The sequence below is a fragment of the Pleurodeles waltl genome, chromosome 3_1, assembly GCF_031143425.1.
Source record: "Pleurodeles waltl isolate 20211129_DDA chromosome 3_1, aPleWal1.hap1.20221129, whole genome shotgun sequence".
Classification (NCBI taxonomy): Eukaryota; Metazoa; Chordata; class Amphibia; order Caudata; family Salamandridae; genus Pleurodeles; species Pleurodeles waltl.
Window position 1 is genome coordinate 1,002,165,611 of NC_090440.1, and position 21,071 is coordinate 1,002,186,681.

A 21,071-nucleotide genomic window follows, 5' to 3' on the forward strand; every position below is an offset into this window, starting at 1 on the left:
AGAAGAGCTATCATTTATAGAGAGAAGCAAGGCTACAGAGAACTCAGGGTGAGTGAAGAAATAATAGAATTAAAGAGAATTAAGTGTTGAGAGTAGAAAGTGAAAAAACTGATGTTGTATATCCCTAGTAATTGCGACTGTGACTCTTGCAGGTGCTGTATCCAATCTTAGATGTGAAGAGGCAGACTGAGTACTGGCGTTCATCATCTCTGTGGCAGTCTCTCTGCCATCCCATTCCCCTTTCCCCCTCCGGGGTACTCAGCACGAAGGATTAATATTCGTTGTGAGTAGCTCGGGTCGGGACTGAGGAGTTGTCTTCTGCTTCTGAGGAAATCGAATAGAAGTATCCTGACAGATTGTTATATGATCTCTCAAGGGAACAAAATAGAAATGAGAAGAATTCACCTTTAATATTGTCACAGGTTTTCCGTGGCCCCCTTTGGACTGCTAGATGTTCCTATGTTTCACCCTGGGCAAATGTATCATTGCTAAATTAAATTTGGACGGATTACAAGTATTGTAATAGTTCTGAGCATGACATACCCGAGGGTGTGGGTTTGCCCAGAGTAAACTACAGCATTATAAACTCACAAATCCAGGGAGGCATGTATTTTGGATGTGGAAGAACTGCGTATAAGGTACTCCCTCTAAATTGGGAAGGGATATGCTCGCTGGCATACTTAGCATCCAACATTACTATAATATCAAATATATCATCTTCCCAGCCCCTTAACATGGGGAATTTTGCTCATAGGTACAAACGAGGGACGCCCATATTGGAGGAACGAAAGAACTGGGTATTTCAAGTACTACATGTTCTTATTCCGTGATTTGGAATTTTCGACTTACAGCTGGCAATAATGAACATGTCCACTGAATTAGCCATTGCATTTAACGCCACTAGGGAGGTCATAGGAAGTGTACAGCTAGAAATAAATTCTGCAGCCCAATTGGCTATACAAAATCGTCTTGCTCTAGATTTAATTACAGTACAACAAGGAGGAGTATGTGTTTTAATCCAACACCAGTATCGGCAAAAATGCTGCTACTTTGTTAACAAATCATCGGAGAAAGAATTGGATATTGGGGAAATAAAAGAAGCAGTACAGGTATCTGAAAAAGGGGGCCAATATGATGGAGGCAATTTGAGCTTATCATGGCTATGGTCTTGGCTCGGCGGGTGGGGCTGGTTGTTTAAAGATATACTTTTTATAATAATAGCTATTATGTTAAGCTGTCTCTTAGTACAGGGCTTACCTGCTTTATGTTCCTGTTTAAAAATGTGTAAACCTCCTCCAGTTAAAATACAAGAAACAAATCAAACTATGATGCAGAGTGAAGAGATCAATTCCCTAATGGCTATTGATCCCACTATTCTCACTAAAAATATTGATTGCTCATACCCATCGGTTGTTTATGTCCCCATGAATGTCAATTCCAAGGATGTAGGAGTGAAATTGAACATACATGAGGATATTTAGAACTCCTTTTGAGAACTTTGGTTATGTTTGAGAGAAAAATAAAAAAAGGCCAATTGTAAGAATCCATTTTGTATTGCTCCTTTTCCTTAAAGACATTTAGTTTGAGTTCTCTCTCTGAACGCACTACCTATTGCATATGTTATCTTATATATTTGTTTAGTAAAAAAAGCCTGGTTCCACCACGGGCTCGCAGCTGGTTTCTTTCCCTAGCTGGGGCACATTACTCATTATAATCATGTGGTAAAAATAAACTAACAAACCTCGGCTGTTGTATTTTGGGGAGGGAAAGGTTGATATCCATATCTTTGAACCAAGAAGTCCTTTGAAGGGTTCTCAGAATGTGAGAAGTCAGACAGCTGCAGAAGGGAGTCGAGGACAAAGCAGAGACGGGGACCAGTGTGTGGAAACGGATTCCCTCCTTATCATTCCTGTATGACGTATATCCTTATTTACTTATTTTATGTATCCTTTGATGTATGAGTATAAATATCACTGCTGAACGCACCATGCCAGCACACTTTACTTCGGGCTGGGGATGCCAGTTGTAAATCTGTTCTCTTTGCTGCAGCAAAATAAATAAGACCTTGGTCTCCAATTCGACTCTCTGTGTTTAAACTCCTTTGTAAATGCATCTGTAAGTATTTTTAGAACGTGCTTTACAAGATACATTACCTCACTTCCTGTGGCCATGTGTCATGATTTTGTGGATCTGTCTTTTCTTTACGCTACGCACCTGTGCGTGATTTTTTCATGTCACATGGCAAGACAAAATTAGCCAGTTCTGATGCATCGCATGGTATGCGTCATTTTCGGCAGACTCAATGCCATCAGAAAACATGCATTGCAGCAATGAGGCAATTTTTGTGATGCAAAGATGTGATATGTCAACAATGTATGGTGTCCTGTGGAAAATCTCTTTTACATGTATTCAGTCATGTGTAGTGTTGTGTTATCTGTGGATATTTCAAATCAACATACTTCTCTCTTTCCATGTGTTACAAGTATGTCTTGTAATTCTACATACATGTGTGATGGCACTTACCTTACCAGGACCAGACAATGCAGAGGCCATATTTCTCATGAGCCATGTCAAGGGCAACTTTATAGGGAGGCCTCATGTGCCAACAACGGGGCACATTTAGAAGCCCCTTGAGCACCTTTGCGACTCCGTAGCATCATTCATGCCCTCCCCCTGCGTCATAGATACAAAGTGGCGCAATGCTAGCATTGCACCACTTGGAAACCCATTGGGAAACATCATACCTGCACAAGGTATGATGTGTGCAAGATGGGCGTTCCCCGCAGGAAGGCCCAAGAGCAATTGCACTGGGGGAGTTACTAGATGTCATTGCACCATTCTAGCATCATTTTTCAAAGGATGCCCATGGCAGGTGTTAGACGTATATTACTGCTATGTCCTATGGGTCTTTCTGAGCTTTAATGGGCCAGTGTAACTGTTTTTGGCACCAGTCCCGGAAAGCCCGACAACTGCACCCAATTGTTTGGAACAGCTGTGCTAACGAGTGCCATGGTGCACAGTATTGTGAATACATCGCTACCATGGTGTCATTAGATCGGCTCAGGGCAGTCCAAGGAAATTGGCACAACATAGTCAATGCATCGGTTTCTTTTATATATGCCCCTATGTAGTGGCACCTTAATCCATTGATCAGCTGACACTCAGAGATGCCATGGACTAGCCATGGAATGTGGGCCATACACCCACATGTAGGACTGCGCACATGTCAAACAGTATGTGCTTTGTCTCAAAGTACAGACAGCACACTGTCAAGCAAGGGAGGTGGTGTTTAAAATGTATGGTGCTGGCACGAGTGGTAATCTCATTTACGAGCCGCTTGCTCAACAGAAGCTTCACTATTTACTAACTTCCTATCTTCCCATGTGTACAATGTGTTTACTTTAAGTGTAGGTATTTGGGGGTACATTCTTAGCATCCTAGCATTAGTCCATGCTCACAAGGTTGGGCCACCCAGAGCCTGGGGCTCCTAGGGTAGACATTAAGGTTGCATTTTGTGACAATGGTTTATCAAGGAACACTTTGACAGTACAATTCCTCACCATGTAGTTTTGCGCAGTATTTCCTTCTAGGACACACTGTACATGGCAGAGCTGCAATCTGACAGGAGTGGCAGGCTACACATCAGTGCACACTCAAGTGCAGGTATCTAAATGTATGTCTACAATCCCCTGGTCTATTATCTACTAGTGACTTACAGGCTGTTGATATGAGCCTTGCCCTATTATCTACTAGGAATTTACAGGGGATTGATATAAGCCTTGGACTATTATGTGCTAGGGACTTACAGGTTGTTGATGTCAGCCTTTCCCTATTATCTACTAGGGACTTACGGGTTGTTGATGTCAGCCTTGCCCTATTATCTACTATGGACTTACAGGGGATTTATGTAATCCTTGGACTCTTATCTACTGGGAACTACATATGTCTGTGACTTGTAATGGTACATGAGCTTTTATTGCATTGGCACTCCATTGGTAAATAGTGGGAAAGGGACATGTCTGCGGACCCATGGTACAAATATTGTCAGTCAACACATGCATCACTCATACTTGTTTGTGCTGGACAAACACACGGGTGGACTTGCTGACAGTGTGATTAGGATGTTAAATTGCCTACATAATGTGTGTGCTTATGTGTGGTCCCACATATCAACAATGTTGTATTGTAGATTGATATATTGAGATTGTTTAGACATTCTCACCTGCAGAAGCCAAATAGTGTACTTTAAGCCTCAATTGCCACATTGCTCACATTGCTGGCACTGTTTGGACAATTGGTACTTGCTCCTCATCTTCATCATCCTCACTGTCCAGTCCTTAATGTATGTCACTGTATTTTGTCTATGTGATATTTGCCAATGAAGTTTGAGTTTGTTACAGGGCAAGCAATATTTACTGTATGTCAACACCAGAGCAGTACGCGCTCTACTGGCGACAAAAATGCAAAAACCCAGCACTCTCAAAACAAAGTAATTTATGCATTGTGCTGATATGTTGTGGTTTAACCTTTTGCATTGCAGAATTCAATCCTGAAAACTTATTTTTAATATGCTTACAAATACTGTTCCTTTGCAATGTATTGCTGCAGGTTTTCAGAGTGTGTTAGGGTGTGGCCCCTTTCCAGGGCCTTCCAGAGACTTTCCCTGCAACATGCCTGGGCGTGGTTCTGGGCTGGACCAAGACTCTATAAAAGAGAGCCAGCCCAACTCCCAGTGCTCACTATTCAGAGGTCCCGGTGCAGAGCAGCAGCTTCTTCCTGAGCTCCTGTCCTGGCGGCCTATTTGGACCTTCCAGTCTTCTGCCCTTCATCCTTCACTGGTGATCATTGTTCCAGGCGGTAAGACGATGGTTGGACTGTCCCGACACCGTTATTGAGAATTTTCATATTCTTGGTTTAATTCTTAAATGAGTAACAGATTACTTGCACGCTACCATTTCTTGACATTTATATGGTAGTTTACAAATAGGCAAGACGCGCGATTTGTTTCATAAGGGTTTGACTTTGTTATTCATTGTGTGCTACCATTTCTTGACATTGGCATGGTGGCTTAAGAATCGGCAAGAAGCGCAATTCGTTTTATGGTGTTTAAACATTATTGTCCATTGCGCGCTACCATTTCTTGACATTTACATGATGTTTTCCGAATTGGCAAGACGCGCAACTCGTTTCATGAGGATTTAACTTTGTTGTTCATTGCGCGCTACCATTTCTTGACATTTACATGATGGCTTAAGAATCGGCAAAAGAAGTGCGATTCGTTTCATTGTACTTTGATCTTGTTATTTATTGTGAGCTGTTATTTCTTGACATTTACATCGTGTTTTATGAATAGGCAAGACGCGCAATTCGATTAATGATGATTTGACTCTGATATTCATTGCATGCTACCATTTCTTGGTATTTTACATGGTAACACTCAAATCGGCAAGACGCACGATTCTCTCCTCAAGTTTATTTCATGTTGTTTATTGTATGCCACTATTCTAAGATATTTATTATGTAATATTCGAGTTGACAAGTTATGTCATTTGTTTCCTGAATCCATATTGTGTTATTCATGGTGCACAATCCTTTTATGGTGTTTAATATATATATATATATATATATATATATATATATATATATATATATATGCAATATGTGCAATTTGTGTTGAAACATTTTAAGAGTACACCGAAGGCCAGAGTTTCTAGATGCAATATTGTATGGTCCTAGGGTCCTGGTATACATTCTCAAAACAGGATTTATATGACTGGTTTAAAATTTAGTCAGAATGTTTTTCTGATTCTCATGTAAAGGAAAGTACTTGAATAAGAAAGTTTTCATTTAATTCATCTTGATTCCCCTACAGGTATCCCGCCATCTTGAAACTTAGTCATTTTAAACTTAACTCTTAGATTGTTCATGTTTTCAGAGTGACTAGGCTTAGGATCATAGTCTAGTATTGATTTCAGGAGATATAGGGGGTCATTACAACCCTGGCAAACGTGTTAAAGCGGCGGTAATACCGCAAACAGGCCGGCGGAACAAAAAAGGGAATTATGACCGTGGCGGAAACCACCAACATAGACAGCCACTTTAACACTCCGACTGCCACGGCGGTACAGACAAGCAGTGCGGCGGTCACCGCCAACAGACAGACGGAAGACAAAGTACCGCCCACAGTATTACAACAGGCCAATCCGCCACCTTTTCCGGCGCGGATTCACTGTGGATAAAAACACGGCGGAAACAGCTTTTGCAATGGGGAAACGCTCACCTTAACACACTCCACGAGGAAGGAGGGCACCATGGAGCTGGAACTCCAAATACTCCCTGCGCTTGTCTTCCTGCTCCTCTACGAACATCAGCAACGGCAGCGCCGAAGACAACGGTGAGTACTGCACCTACGTCATAGGGGAGGGGGGAGGCAAAAGTCAGGGACACACACACGCAACACCCCCACCCCGACCCTCACACACTACAACACACACACCAATGCATTTCCAAACATCACAGTAACAACCCACAACCCCACCCGGAAGAACGCAAAGACAAAAAGGAAGTCAGTACAACCATTGTAATGTATCAAAATACAGTAAGCTCATATATACATAAATATATACACATTCCAAATATATACATCACGATTAGTAGTGCAGGTATGCACATTTCAATGTCCGTGGACCACTGGACCCAAAATGCATGGGCGAGGCCCACACACAATACCTGTCCAGAAACAGAGAGAACACTGCAGGGGCATCAGATAGAAATACAACAGGCACCTCAGAGGGAAGGGATGTGGGGGCACCTCAGCCGGATGACAGCACCACGCCAGATCCACGACGGGGCTCCATGCCCATTGATGTATCCTGGGGAGTGCAAAGCCACAGTCTCACAAGACTTTTCAGTGGGTGGTTTGCCCACTGGGCCATCCTGGGGAGTGCAAAGCCACAGTCTCACAAGTCTTTGCAGTGTGTGGTTTGCCCACTGTACCATCCTGGGGAGTGCAAAGCCACAGTCTCACAAGTCTTGTCAGTGGATGGTTTGCCCACTGTACCATCCTGGGGAGTGCAAAGCCACAGTCTCACACGTCTTGTCAGTGGGTGGTTTGCCCACTGTACCATCCTGGAGAGTGCAAAGCCACAGTCTTACAAGTCTTTTCAGTGGGTGGTTTGCCCGCTGTATCATCCTGGGGAGTGCAAAGCCACAGTCTCACAAGTCTTGTCAGTGGGTGGTTTTCCCACTGTACCATCCTGGGGAGTGCAAAGCCACAGTCTCACAAGTCTTTTCAGTGGGTGGTTTGCCCACTGGACCATCCTGGGGAGTGCAAAGCCACAGTCTCACAAGTCCTTTCAGTGGGTGGTTTGCCCACTGTACCATCCTGGGGAGTGCAAAGCCACAGTCTCACAAGTCTTTTCAGTGGATGGTTTGCCCACTGGACCATCCTGGGGAGTGCAAAGCCACAGTCTCACAAGTCTTTTCAGTGGGTGGTTTGCCCACTGCTCCACCCTGGGGAGTGCAAAGCCACAGTCTCTCAAGTGGATAACAGTCTCCACTGGTTCTGGAGGGGGCTTTGTGCCAGAGTGCTATATCCTACCAAGGGCTGAGGTAGTGGATGTATCTCTCCACTGGTTCTGGAGGGGGACTGGTGCCCAGAGTGCATCACGCTCCCCGTGACGGTCCCAGTTCCGTCACTGCCCCTGCCGCTCATGGGCAAACGATGCTTGAGTTGGCGGTGCTTGCCCTGTTCAGCGGTGCTTGCCCTGTTCAGCAGTGCTTGCCATGGCGGTCTTTGCCCTGTTCAGCGGTGCTTTCCATGGCGGTCTTTGCCCTGTTCAGCAATGCTTTCCATGGCGGTGCTTGCCCTGTTCAGCGGTCTTTGCCCTGTTCAGCGGTGCTTTCCATGGCGGTCTTTGCCCTGCTCAGCGGTGCTTACCCTGTTCATTGGTGCTTGCCATGGCGGTCTTTGCCCTGTTCAGCGGTGCTTGCCCTGTTTAGCGGTGCTTGACTTTGCTGTCTCTGACCTGTGCAGTGGTGTGTGCCATGGCGGTCCCTCATTGCCCAGCGGACCAGTGACGATTGTGCTGCCCTCCTGGGCACTGACTGGCGGTGGTCTCCGGACCAGTGACGATTGTGCTGCCCTCCTGGGCATTGACTCTGGCGGTGGTCTCCGGACCAGTGACGATTGTGCTGCCCTCCTGGGCACTGACTCTGGCAGTGGTCTCCTGACCAGTGACGATTGTGCTGCCCTCCTGGGCACTGACTCTGGCAGTGGTCTCCGGACCAGTGACGATTGTGCTGCCCTCCTGGGCACTGACTCTGGCGGTGGTCTCCTGACCAGTGACGATTGTGCTGGCCTCCTGGGCACTGACTCAGGCGGTGGTCTCCGGACCAGTGACAATGGGGCTGGCGGTGGCGTCCTGGGCAGCGGGGAGGATGGCGGCCTTCTCCGCCGTGCTGCTCTTCCCAGACTTTGGAGACTTCTTCTGCCCCTTCACCACCTTGGGAGGAGTCACAGCTGACTAGACACTCCCCCCGGGACCCTTGTGAGCGGCTTTGCCGGCAGGAGTCTTCCCCCTCTCCCATCAGGCACTGTCCAACTTCTGGTGCTTCACAGGGGGTGGACTGGGAGTGCTTTGGCTCCGTGTCACACTGGCTGCCCTGGTGCCTGGTGCACTCCACATACCTCTAACAGGCACCACTGGTACCGGAATCTTTTTGGCTGAGGTGCTAGTACGGGATCTATGAATTGGAGGGGGGGGGTGATGGGACAGAGGTCAAGGTTGCTCAGGAAAAGTTCCTGACGAACACTGGGACAGGTAGCTGGAGGGGGTCTGGGAGTGAAGGAAGACGAGGTGGCTGTAGGAGGTGTAACTTTTGATGCTTTGGGTGCAGGTGCATGTTCTGGAGGCTGTCGAGAGGTGGATGGATGTTGGGTGTGTGTGTGCCCGCGTTTGTGTACTTTGGGAGGGGGCTTCACAGACACACTGGGAGAGGACACAGGGGACGTGTAAATGGTAGTGGGGGTGGTGAGTGCAGGTGAGCGGGGTGTGGTGCTGGGTGTCCTGGTGCGAGTCCTAGTGGCTGTAGTGGTAGTGCATGTAGGTGAGAGTGTAGACGACACTGGGAGGGAGGAGGGAGACAACGAAGAGGGGGACACAGTGGAGGCAGTGGATGTTGCTATGTCTGTATGTGGGTGATGCTTGTGTGAGTGCCTGTGGGATGTGTGGTGCCTATGTTTGCCTGAGCTGCCCTTGTGTGTTGACGTGTGTGCAGGCTGGTCTGATAGTGTGCTTGGGATAGGCAGAGGTACAGGGGATTGGGCCTGGGTGGAGGAAGTTGGAGGGGGAAGGCTAGACACAGGGACAATGGCTGCCATCAGTGCTGAGGCCAGAGATTGCAGGGTTCGATGATGGGCAGCCTGACCAGAATGAATGCCCTCCAGGAATGCATTAGTGTGTTGCAACTCCCTTTCTACACCCTGGATGGCATTCACAATGGTAGACTGCCCAACAGTGAGTAACCTGAGGAGGTCAATGGCCTCCTCACTGAGGGCAGCAGGGGTGTCAGGGGCAGGGGCTGAGGTGCCTGGGGTAAAGGTGATGCCAACACTCCTGGATGAGCGGGCACGGGGCGAAGGCTGAGGGGCTGCTGGGAGGGCGGTGCAGGTGGGGGGGTGGTGGCTGTACCTGTAGAAGTGGGGGGCACAGATGGTGCCGCCACCACAAAGGAGCTCCCATCGGAGGACGAGTCGTGTCGCTGGTTGCTGATCCAGTGACCGCTGTGAAGCTCCCCTCGCCCTCCGTCCCACTGGTGTATTCCGAGTCCGTGGTGTGGCCCTCCATGGCCATGTGGGATGCAGCCCCCTCGTGCTCCGGTGCCCCTGTACCTCCGCCTGATGATGCTGATGCACAAAAGAACAGGGAGAGCACAAAAAGGGGTGGGGAAACAGAAGAAAGACAGGTTGAGTGCATGGCTTACCGCTACCGTTGGTGGACAATACAGACACAGCAGCCCACTGCACTACGCCGTGCTCTTGGCCTCTACAGATGCAGTTCCTGGGATATGGCCTACATGGCTATGAGTATCATCTGCCCACATAGATGACACAGGGGCATGTATACCTGTACTTAGCACTCTACAGAGGTGGGGTGGCGTGGCACATGGCCTGCATTATGGAGGGGCCTAGCCTACGGAACTCTCCCTGGCCTAGGGAAACCCACAGCCCTCCTCCCCCACCCAGACCTCTCCACTGCACGCAAAGTCATGAGAATGTGAGTGTACTCACCCCCTTGTGTCTGCTGTGATGCCCCCATGCTCCCATCCAACTCAGGGTAGGCCACCGCCAGGATCCGGAACATCAGGGGGGTCATGGTGCGACGGGCACCCCTCCCACGTTGGGAGGGAAACCCCAACTGAGCCTCCGCTGTCTTCTTGCTCCAGCAGCGAATGTCCTCCCATCTTTTACGGCAGCGGGTGCTCTGTCTCTGGTGAACCCCCAGGGTCCGGACGTCCTTGGCGATGGCACGCCAAATATCCTTCTTCTGGTGGGCGCTGACCTACATGACACATACAGGGGAAGAAGAAAAGTCATTACCAACTGCACCGTCGTAGTGAGTGGCCCACATCCCTGCCCTTGCCATGTGGCACATGCATTCACACTCCTTCATGCTCGCAGAACTCTGCCCCCTTCCTACTTACATCCAGCCCTCTCCACCCCGGTATAGCCCATACAACTTGCACCCTATGTACTCACCTGTTGGTCTGGAGGACCGTAAAGTAGCGTGTACTGGGGGAGGACCCCGTTCACAAGCTTCTCCAACTCCTGTGCAGTGAAGGCAGGGGCCCTTTCCCAAGACGCACGTGCGATTGTCTCTTCCAGGTCACAGCAGCACTTGCAGTGTAGGTCCTCTCCTGTCGAAGATCAGGTATCGAGTGATTGAACAGATAGAAAATGGCGGTCACGTCCGCGGCGGTGACGTCCGCGGCGGTGCGTATCATCACCGCCGGCTCACTTCGTCATTGGCTCCTGGGACCCATAGGGTCCAATGTTAACCAATGCAGCATTGCGCCGCGGTCTACGACCGCCTACCGCGACGGTGTACAACGCCAGCGCAGTTACCTCACATCCCATTGTCCCACTTTAGAGGTCAGGCATCCGCCATTTCAGGGGCCCACATGGCTTCATGTACAGATGGTATGTTTGGCAGACCAGTACATCTCTCAGGTAAATGCTATGTTCCCTGCCTCAGTGCATGACGCCTACATCCTGCGGAATATCAGCATCCCTTATGTGATGGGTCAACTCCAGAGGCACTCTGGTTACCCCAACCTGTCATGGCTATTGACCCCAGTGAGGAATCCCAGGACCAGGGCAGAGAAACGCTACAATGAGGCCCATGGGTGGACTAGGAGGGTAATCGAACGCACCTTCGGCCTCCTGAAGGCCAGGTTCAGGTGCCTCCATATGACAGGTGGTTCCCTATTCTACTCACCAAGGAAGGTGTGCTAGATCATCATCGCCTGCTCTATGCTTCACAATCTTGCTTTGCGACGCCAGGTGCCTTTTCTGCAGGAGGATGGTCCAAATGACGGTGTTGTGGCTGCTGTGGAGCCTGTGGACAGTGATGAGGAGGAAGCAGAGGAAGAAGACATTGACAACAGGGACTCTGTCATACAGCAATATTTCCAGTGACACACAAGTGAGAACAATTTTTTTACTATTACATTTACTTTCACACTTCTACCTCTATCCTGTCTGTCAATTTGAAGCAGTATTTGCTAACTGAGTGGTCCATTCCCATTGCGGTTTCACAGGTGTGGTTACCAACGTGTGTCATCTGCTTGCATCCTTCATGGGCTTGTGATGTGTGACATAGGTATGTTGACATTACATTTTCGAACGGATTTTGTCATTGTCATAGATAATACACATTTTCAAAATCACAGACTGACTCCAGATTGTTTTGTGGTTCAAGGGTGTTTATTGAAGTGCTAATTATTGGAGGGGGTGGCAAAATGGTGACGGGTGATGGTGGAGGAATGTCCATGGCAGAGTCCAGTCTATTAGTCTCACAGGTGCACTGCCCATATGGGCATAGGAAGTGGAGCTGGGGCAGTTCCAATCTGGACAGGGTAACAAAGTGGGACAGAGGGTGGTCTCATTTCCTGGCGGGGGACTTGCCATCTTGCTCTGTCCTGTTCCTGGATCTCAGGGACCGCTTGCGGGGTGGTTCTCCGTCTGCAGGGGCTGGGGTGCTGGTGTGGTGGTCCTGTGGCGGGGCATCCTGTCCACTTGCACCGGCGGAAGTGGTGGCCAGTTCATCGTCCAGGCTAGTGTCAGGGGCCCCTTGGAGTGCCACAGTGTCCCTCATGGTCTTCTGTATGTCCTTCAGCACCCCTATGATGGTGCCCAGGGCGGAGCTGATGGTTCTGAGCTCCTCCCTGAACCCCAAATACTGTTCCTCCTGCATGCGCTGGGTCTCCTGAAACTTGGCCAGGACTGTAGCCATCGTCTCCTGGGAGTGGTGGTATGCTCCCATGATGGAGGAGAGGGCCTCGTGGAGGGTGGGTTCCCTTGGCCTGTCTCCCCCCTGTCGCACAGAAGCCCTCCCAGTTCCCCTGTGTTTCTGGGCCTCCGTCCCCTGGACTGTGTGCCCACTGCCACTGCCCCCAGGTCCCTGTTGTTGTTGGGGTGGTGGGTTATCCTGGGTTCCCTGTAGTGGTGGAAACACATCTGATTGACGTGTCCTGGGTACGGAGGTATGGGCCCGCTGGGTGGGTGCTGTGCTGGTATTACCAGAGGGTGGAAGGTCAGTGTTGGGCTGTGCCTGTGCGAGGGGAACCGACTGTCCCAAGGCCCACGATGGTCCGGGCTGGTCATCTGGATCCAGTTGGCCAGAGCTGCTGTCATCACTGTGGGCCTCTTCTGTGGTTGGGGTAGAGATGTCTGGACCCTCCTGTCCGGTGACGTTACGTAGTGGTCCTGCAGGGGTATAAAAGCATGTTTATTGCATCTGTGTATGTCATGGTGTGCAATCGGTGGGTGAGCGTATACCCCAGTGCTAGCATTCCTGTGTGGTGGCTTGTGTGGTGATGGTTAGGGGTTGTTATGGGTATGTGCAGTGGGCATGCTTTAGTGATGGGTGTCCATGCTTTGTTGTGTCATGCAGGGCTTGGTGTTGGGATGGGTGGTTTGTGTTATTAGTGCATTAGTGAGGAGTTGGAGTGATAGGGGAGGGGGTGAGGGTGGTCGTGTGTGATAGCATGCAGGTAGGGTGGGGGATATGATAGTTAAGATTTGACTTACCAGTGTCCATTCCTCTACCGACTCCTCTGAGGCCCTCTGGATGCATAATGGTCAAGACCTGCTCCTCCCATGTTGTTAGTTGTGGGGGAGGAGGTGGGGGTCCGCCGCCAGTCCGCTGAATCGCGATGTTGTGCCTGGAGACCACGGAACGCACCTTCCCCCGTAGGTCTTTCCACCTCTTCCTGATGTCCTCCCGATTTCTTGGGTGCTGTCCCACTGCGTTGACCCTGTCGACTATTCTTCGCCATAGCTCCATCTTCCTAGCTATGGAGGTGTGCTGCACCTGTGATCCAAATAGCTGTGGCTCTACCGGTACGATTTCCTCCACCAAAACCCTGAGCTCCTCCCCCGAAAACCTGGGGTGTCTTTGGCGTGCCATGGGGTGGTGTAGGTGATGTGTGGGGTGGTGTATGTGGTGATGAGTGTGGTGATGTGTAGTGGTGTGGGGTGTTTTGTGTGTGGATGTTGTGTGGGTGATGGTGTTGTGTGCCTCTGTGTGGTGGGGTTGTCTATTTCTGTGCTCTCACTCTGTCGCCTTCGTCTCTATTTTTGGGTCGTAGGGGTTTGTGGGTGATGTGGGTGTGTGTTTTATATTGTGTTGGGTGTGTGGGAGTCGTGTTTGTATGTGTATAAGGTGTGTGTATTTTTAATTGTCCAATGTGGCGGTGTTTTGGAGATGTGTGTGTATTTTGAGCGCAGCGGTGTGTACCGCCAATGGAATACCGCGTTTGAAAGACCGCCGCGTGGATTCGTGGGTCGTAATAGCATGGGCGTGTTTCTGTTGGCGTGACGGTGGAGGATTTTTTTTCACCAGATTATCACTGACCTTTGGTGTGGCGGACTTGTGTGGGTGTCTGAATTTCGGCGGATTCCGAGATGTGGGTCATAATAGCTGTGGCGGAATTCCACGGCTGCAGCGGTGTATTGGCGGTCTTCTGCATGGCGGTAAGCGGCTTTTACCGCCAATATTGTAATGACCCCCATAATTTTCATATTGTGTGTTCTAACCTTTTTCTTACTACCGGTCTCCTTCCCAGCTGTTCCCTTCCTAATCCCCTCTTCCCCTCTTGAATTCTCTCAGTCTCTGTGATTTATCTATCAGAGTCTTGGAGCTGTTCAGTGGTGGACGTGTTGGGAATGTGCACAGACCCCGAGGACCTGGTGACTGACACTGTAGCATATCCATTGTATGCAGGGTGAATGACTGACAGCCAGACTCAAGCTGTAGCACTGAGGTAGTCTGTGATTCACCTTCTCAAAGTGTCTGTGCCAGTTAGGTACAGGAGTGTCTCAGCTGTCCTTCGATATGTGTGTTTAACGTGGGCACTCACACACAGCTGCTGCCACCATCCTTTGTCTGATGCACAATGAGTGTGGGTGGATTGTATGTATACTCTTGACAGCTATGGTACACACATGCATGTGGAAATATGTCTGTGTTCTGATAGACACATGGATTTTGCCGAGGGTATGAGAGATGCTATGACATTGTATGACATACATAGGAGATGACTACTTATTTGAGTAGGACAGGTCTAGACATACAGGTGCAGTGTCCTGTGTATGTCACACACTTTGTCATACATATGGGTGCTAATGAGAGGTATGTTATGATTTTTCACCTGTGACTAAGACATGAAGACATTGGCCCTCATTACGACCTTGGCGGGCGGCCACCAATGCAGCCACACTCCCGCCGCGGCCATTAGGAGATCCCCGCCGGCCCAGCGGGGATCTTGGCCCAACACAGGAGCAGGCTCCAAATGGAGCCGGCGGTGTTGCGGCTGTGCGACGAGTGCAGTTGCACCCGTCGCGCTTTTCACTGTCTGCATAGCAGACAGTGAAAAGCTGCACAGGGCCCTGTCAGGGGTCCCCTGCACTGCCCCGCGACTCCCTGTACCGCCAGCGTTTTCCTGGCGGTTTAAACCGCCAGGAAAAGGCTGGCGGTAGGGTGACTCGTAATCCCCTGGGCAGCGCTGCTAGCAGCGCTGCCCTGGCGGATTAAATCCACAGGGACCAACGTGGCAGTAAACCGCCGGTCCCGGCTGTGTGACCGCAGCGCTTCCGCAGCGGTTGTGATACCATGGGAAGCACCGCTAGCCTGTTGGAGGTGCTTCCGTCAGAACAGCCCTGGCGGTTTTGGACCACCAGGGTTGTAATGACCCCCATTGTGTTCTCACATAACTGACACTGACTTAATGTTGTGGATACAGACTGTTCTTGTACTACCAATGGCTGAGATCTGGATGACGTTCCTCACATGGAGTAACAATGTGGCTGCTGTCAAATTGAACCCAACAGACCGGTGTGATTTATCTATTGCTATGTACAATGTATATTAAACTGGCATGCATACATTACACCCACCCATTCCATTCTCATTGCTGTGTGTAGTTGTTTGGTGTTCATAAGTATGTTCCTACTGGTTTTCCCACTGTTGTGGCCTAGTCTTGCTTTCCTAGATGTGTATGAGTTGCTGTTGCATTTTCATGTGACAGATACTCCAAGACACGTGTGTGATTCAGTGATGTATTAACAAGTGACATAATAATTGCAATATTCATGGAAATAAATTCTCAACAATATGTGCACGTCTGCGTGCCCTAGTATTTCTATTATGTTCTTCCCCTTCCTGAGGTCGGGCATCATTGTCCTCATCCTCCTCCCAGGGGTCATCCACCTGTTCATCCCAGGGGACATTAGTCTGCACACATATATTGTGCAATTTTGTGCAAACAATGATCATTTTACAGACAAGGGGAGGCGAGTATAGCAATCTCCCCCCTGATGCATCAAGGCATCGGAAACGCGACTTAAGTATGCTGAATGCCCACTCCATAACATTCCACTGGCGGATGTGAGCCACACTGTATGCCTTCTCGGCTTTGCTCTGTGGATTGACATGCCTGTCCTCACCCACGGCTGGATGCCATATCCTTGGTCAGCTGCAATGGAAGAGGAGAGACAGTGCTTGACTTGCACCTTGTATCTCTTACCAACTTGCCTTGCACAGTATTTGTCTATGATGTAGAGATTCTGACTTGCGTCTGGAGTTGTGTGGTTTCCTGTTTGCATGCATGATTGTAGTTTTGTGTGATGGTGCACCTTCCAGTCAAGAGTACAGGGTTAGGGGATGGTGATTGTGTGATTAGTGTGGCATGACAGTTCACCCATGTGAGATGTGTGTGTGATGTTGCAGATTATTGCATATGTCCAGTAACATGGGACCTGCCAATGAGCCATGTTGTGTGAGTATTCTCCTAGTTTCTGTTGTGCCATGAGACGGGTGTTGTGCCTTGTGTGTTGCATGTGCCCCCTCATAGACATGGTACACCTCCCTTCCTGGCTGGCATACTTGTGTATGTGTAGACATCATGCAAAGTGAGGCATAGTAGCTTCAGATCTATTGCCATGTCTGTGGCTGATTTACAAGCCCATGTGGCACAGTGTAAGAAATGCGTTGCTGCACTGCCCTGCACTACGGTGAAAGGTCAGCAATGTGCCATATCCACTAGACACAGTGCATTTGTGTCCTCAGCACCTGCACTGGCACTGGGTCAGCTGCCAAGCTCCATCATGGGCACCCTTGCACCATGGTGTGTTATGGGTGTGATTGATTAGGTGCAGGAATGTGTCCCTTCCCTCACATGACCAATCAATGATGGAGATTTACTCTTCCTATGTGTGCTACAGAATGCATCACTCATAGGAAAATGAAAATACTTTCGTAAAATCAAACATTTCTCCTGCTTGCACTATGGTAATGCTACCCCCAGGGTGGCGTTAATTTTTGGTGCTGCATTGGGTTACCAGTTTTTCATAAATGTGGGGCTGCACCAACATGCAATGGGTGGTAAGGTGGCAACACCCATTGCACACAACTTCCACAATATGGGGCATATTATGAGAAAGTGGGGCATTGGTCCAAATGCACCAGTTTTCTTGCGTCCCCCTTGACCCTCCCAATGACACCATGCTTGCGTGGTATTTACTATGTGGCTCACCATGGCGGTCATTACCACAACAGAGTCAAACTTTTTGACACTGTTATGGCGCTTTGCTGGATTAGCGTCACAAATTTGGATGCTAGTGCAGCAAAGGTCAATAAGACCCATAGATTATAATGGGGGCGTCACTTTTATGTCTGCCCTGAGCAGGCATAAGACACGATGGAACAAATTGGGCTGTGAAATCTTGTAAATTTCACTATGCCATTAGTTCTGGCGTCCCTGCGTGGGCACGCCCCATGCATATGTCCGAAGCAGCCATGATATGATGCAAGGGGTTGCAAAGTCACACAATGCATGCATAGTGTCACTTTCTTACATAGCACGGGGGAGTGGCCACCTTAATGCCATCTTAGCATTATAGAAATGACGCTAAGGTGGCACACTGACAGCACAGGCGGCATGTAAATATGCCCCTAAGTGATGTGTTTGAAGGTGCAGTATTTACAATACAGCGTTGAGACACAATAAGTGGCTTGATACAGCCTTGTAAATGCAGAGTGGGCATTGCTCCACCAGAGCATCAGTAAAAGTGATGCTCTATAGGTGCTAGGGTCATGGATGTGGGAGACTATGGGCCTGATTCTAACTTTGGAGGACGGTGTTAAACCGTCCCAAAAGTGGCGGATATACCACCTACCGTATTACGAGTCCATTATATCCTATGGAACTCGTAATACGGTAGGTGGTATATCCGCCACTTTTGGGACGGTTTAACACCGTCCTCCAAAGTTAGAATCAGGCCCTATATGAGGGTGATGTGCACTGGATGTGTGGAGTGGTGCACGTTCAATATGTGTTGATCAGCAGTCATCCATAAGTCACTTTACATATGTGCAGAGTGTGGTGTGTGCATTGTTTGGCCCATATGTCTTATTTGTTGTAAGTGTTATGTAGTGTCTGCTAGCTTACCTATGAGTAGGCCGTTTCTAAATTGTCCATCTTGGAAACATTTATAGCTGACAGAGTGCTTGAGTGCTTGAAGATATAGGCATCATGAACGCTGCCAGTATATTTTGCAACAACATTGATGAAGAGCCCCTGATGGTCCACAATGGCCTGGACGTTGATCGGATGTGTGTGCTTCCTGTTGCGGTAGAGATGTTCAGTTGCAGCAGGAAAGCAATCCATTGCACCCAACATATGTGGACGCCTAGCAATTGCATAGAAGCCTTCTTTTATCTCCTGCTGCAGTTGCTGGGTGTTGGGGAAGAGGATGCAGCGAGGAGTAAGGTGGATGATGGCATCCAGTATGGTTGGCAGGAAGGCAGAGAAGAAGGGCTGGGATATTTCGCCCACTCATGCTGCAGTTGTTTGAAAGGTGCTGGAGGCCAGCATGTTCAGCACATCTAGAAGCTTTGTCAGGGGTGGTATGTTTGTTTGCCTGTTAGCTCTTTCTGTGATAGTGAGTGCTATTTGTTGGTGCAGCTGGATGATGGTCTCCCACTTCAAATGATAATATTAAAACATTTTTCTCTGAGGCCAATGATGGATATCCGTTGGTGATAGATGTGCTCTCTTCTCCAGCGCTGCCTTTGTGGTTGCTATGGTGGTGATGGTGGGTGATGCAGTGGTGCTGGTGGTTCTTGACATCGTCACTGTTGTTGTCTACATGTGCCTAACTGGAGCAGTATGACGCCCATGTTGTCCAGTGGGTTGCCAGAGTGTTTTGTGTGTGATTGCCTTACATACTTGTGCATCATTTTACCACCTGGTGTGAACAGGCGTTAGAAAAACGGTGCAGGGTGAGGTGGCACTCCTAGAAAATGATGCACGCATAGGAAAAGTGGTGCAAGACAGGTCTAGCGCCACTTTGTAAATATGGCGCTTGGTTAGCGCCACCTTTGCACCAAAACAAATTGCACAACAGCGGTGCAAACTCCTTGTAAATATTCCCCTCAGTTTTTCACTACTGAAATCATGGTATAATTAATTAGTATGTAGGAGATGTAAAGTTAATTTCTATGCCATGATGCCTGCAATACCTCTTTCTCTAAATCAATTGCAAAGCAATTCTGCAGCTCAGCCTCTCTTGCCCCTTCTTGTACTTGTATGAAACACTTTTCGTCCAACAGAGAAAGTGACGTGACATACTTTAAAACTAATAAAAAAGCTTGCCACTTGACACCCTACAAACTAGAATGCTGAGAGGACTGTAAACTGTCACATGGGATTAGACAGTAACAGTAGTCTGGATGGAAAACCTTACAAACAACAATTTCTTTGATTCTGTAACTCTACCACAACAGCTTGATACATACACTGCCTGGAAAGCATCAACATTTAACACAATTAATTTACATCAACATTTAATACAATTAATTTAACATGTCTGTTTGGATTCTCAAAATCAGTGAGTTCATTTGCCTATAACAAGGAAGACACAAGATATCAAACCTGAAATACAACGCATAACAAGCATTTGCAATGCAATGGGTCTCGCGTTTGCTCGAGTTAAAGTTATTAGCCTTGTAAACTCCCAACTGGACTTTTCTTGCCACATAAACTGAAAATGAAAAGTAAAATAGTTTTTCATAAGCGAACCGACAGCCGGTATGAATGCAAAGCAGACACATAAAAGGAAACAGAAGTTCGCTCACAGTGAAACCTATCGGCAAAAGTGCAATTACCCACGTAACAGGCAAAAGTGCAAATATCCATGTAAAGGATCGATGTCATGCAAAGTGCTCGACTACTGCCCAGCGAGATCGCGTTGCTTACGAATTAAAGAGACAATGTAGTACAGAAGCCATACGGAAAAAAAGGAGCCTTGTATGTTTTCAGTAGTTGGCCGGTGCGCTCCAGGCGGGCTAAGCACCTGGAAAGGCATGATGTATCCATTCCTTTCACTAATTAAACCAAGCGAATTTTAGAGGCAAGCCCACGAGCCAACCAAATTTATGGACGTGGTTAAAAGCCCACAGAGAGGTTACAGCGGGGACAGAGCACTTTGCGCTCAACCTTAAAAAGAACACATTGGTATAGTAAGAAAATTATTAAATCATTTGTTATGTAGGTTCCCATACATCTTTTAGAATGTGAATATTTAAACTATTCATATTAAACATAAATATCACAGTTATTAAAGTTCTAAAAAATTGAAATATTAAATTTGCACTTTTATGTTATTATTTGCAAGGTTTGAACTGATAACCAATTGCATCATTCTCCTCTCTCCCCAAGGGAAATGTATGAAGATTTAGTTACCTTGAAAGGGGTGAGCACAGAGATCATCATTCTGCGTTGTGAAATGTTTCCACTTGTGGGACAGTCTACGAGCCACAACTTGTCCATTCTCTGCCACCAGTCTGTAGTTGGATCCACTCATCAACTCATTATCGTGACAGTTCCACCGAAAGGTGCCTCGGGGATTATCGCATTCATACATCCTCAAGGGCTGTTCTCCATCACGGACACTGAGCCCCAAGCAATGGCTGGCGCCGTAGTTGAAAAGACGGTTTCCTGAGACCCATTTCCACAACATATTCACGGAAGGTTGACTACAGTTTGCCAGGACAATTCCAAAGTTATCCACTCTGATGCACATGTTCAGCTGTTCACTTCTTATAAGAAACATCTCTCTGCCTGCAAAAATGTAGAGCATGATTAGTAAGGTCAAATGGAACAAAATGTTTCCTTTTCTTAAAAACAATCAAAATGAGGCTTAAGTGGCCATTGCTAGGGCCATGTCTTACAGAGAGCTGAGAAAATGCCTAAATTGATGCAGTATCAGAAATATGTCAATCCAGTCA

The 21,071-nt window shown here is 48.2% G+C and overlaps 1 protein-coding gene across 1 annotated transcript in view; it reads right to left on the minus strand.

The window, feature by feature from the left end:
- The window catches only part of PLA2R1 (phospholipase A2 receptor 1), a 1,061,792-nt gene that overhangs the window by 1,001,716 nt on the left and 39,005 nt on the right, over positions 1–21,071 (minus strand). The window contains exon 2 of the mRNA XM_069224206.1: positions 20,527–20,904. Coding sequence (XP_069080307.1) covers positions 20,527–20,904 — 378 coding nt within the window. The remainder of the gene's footprint in view (positions 1–20,526; positions 20,905–21,071) is intronic.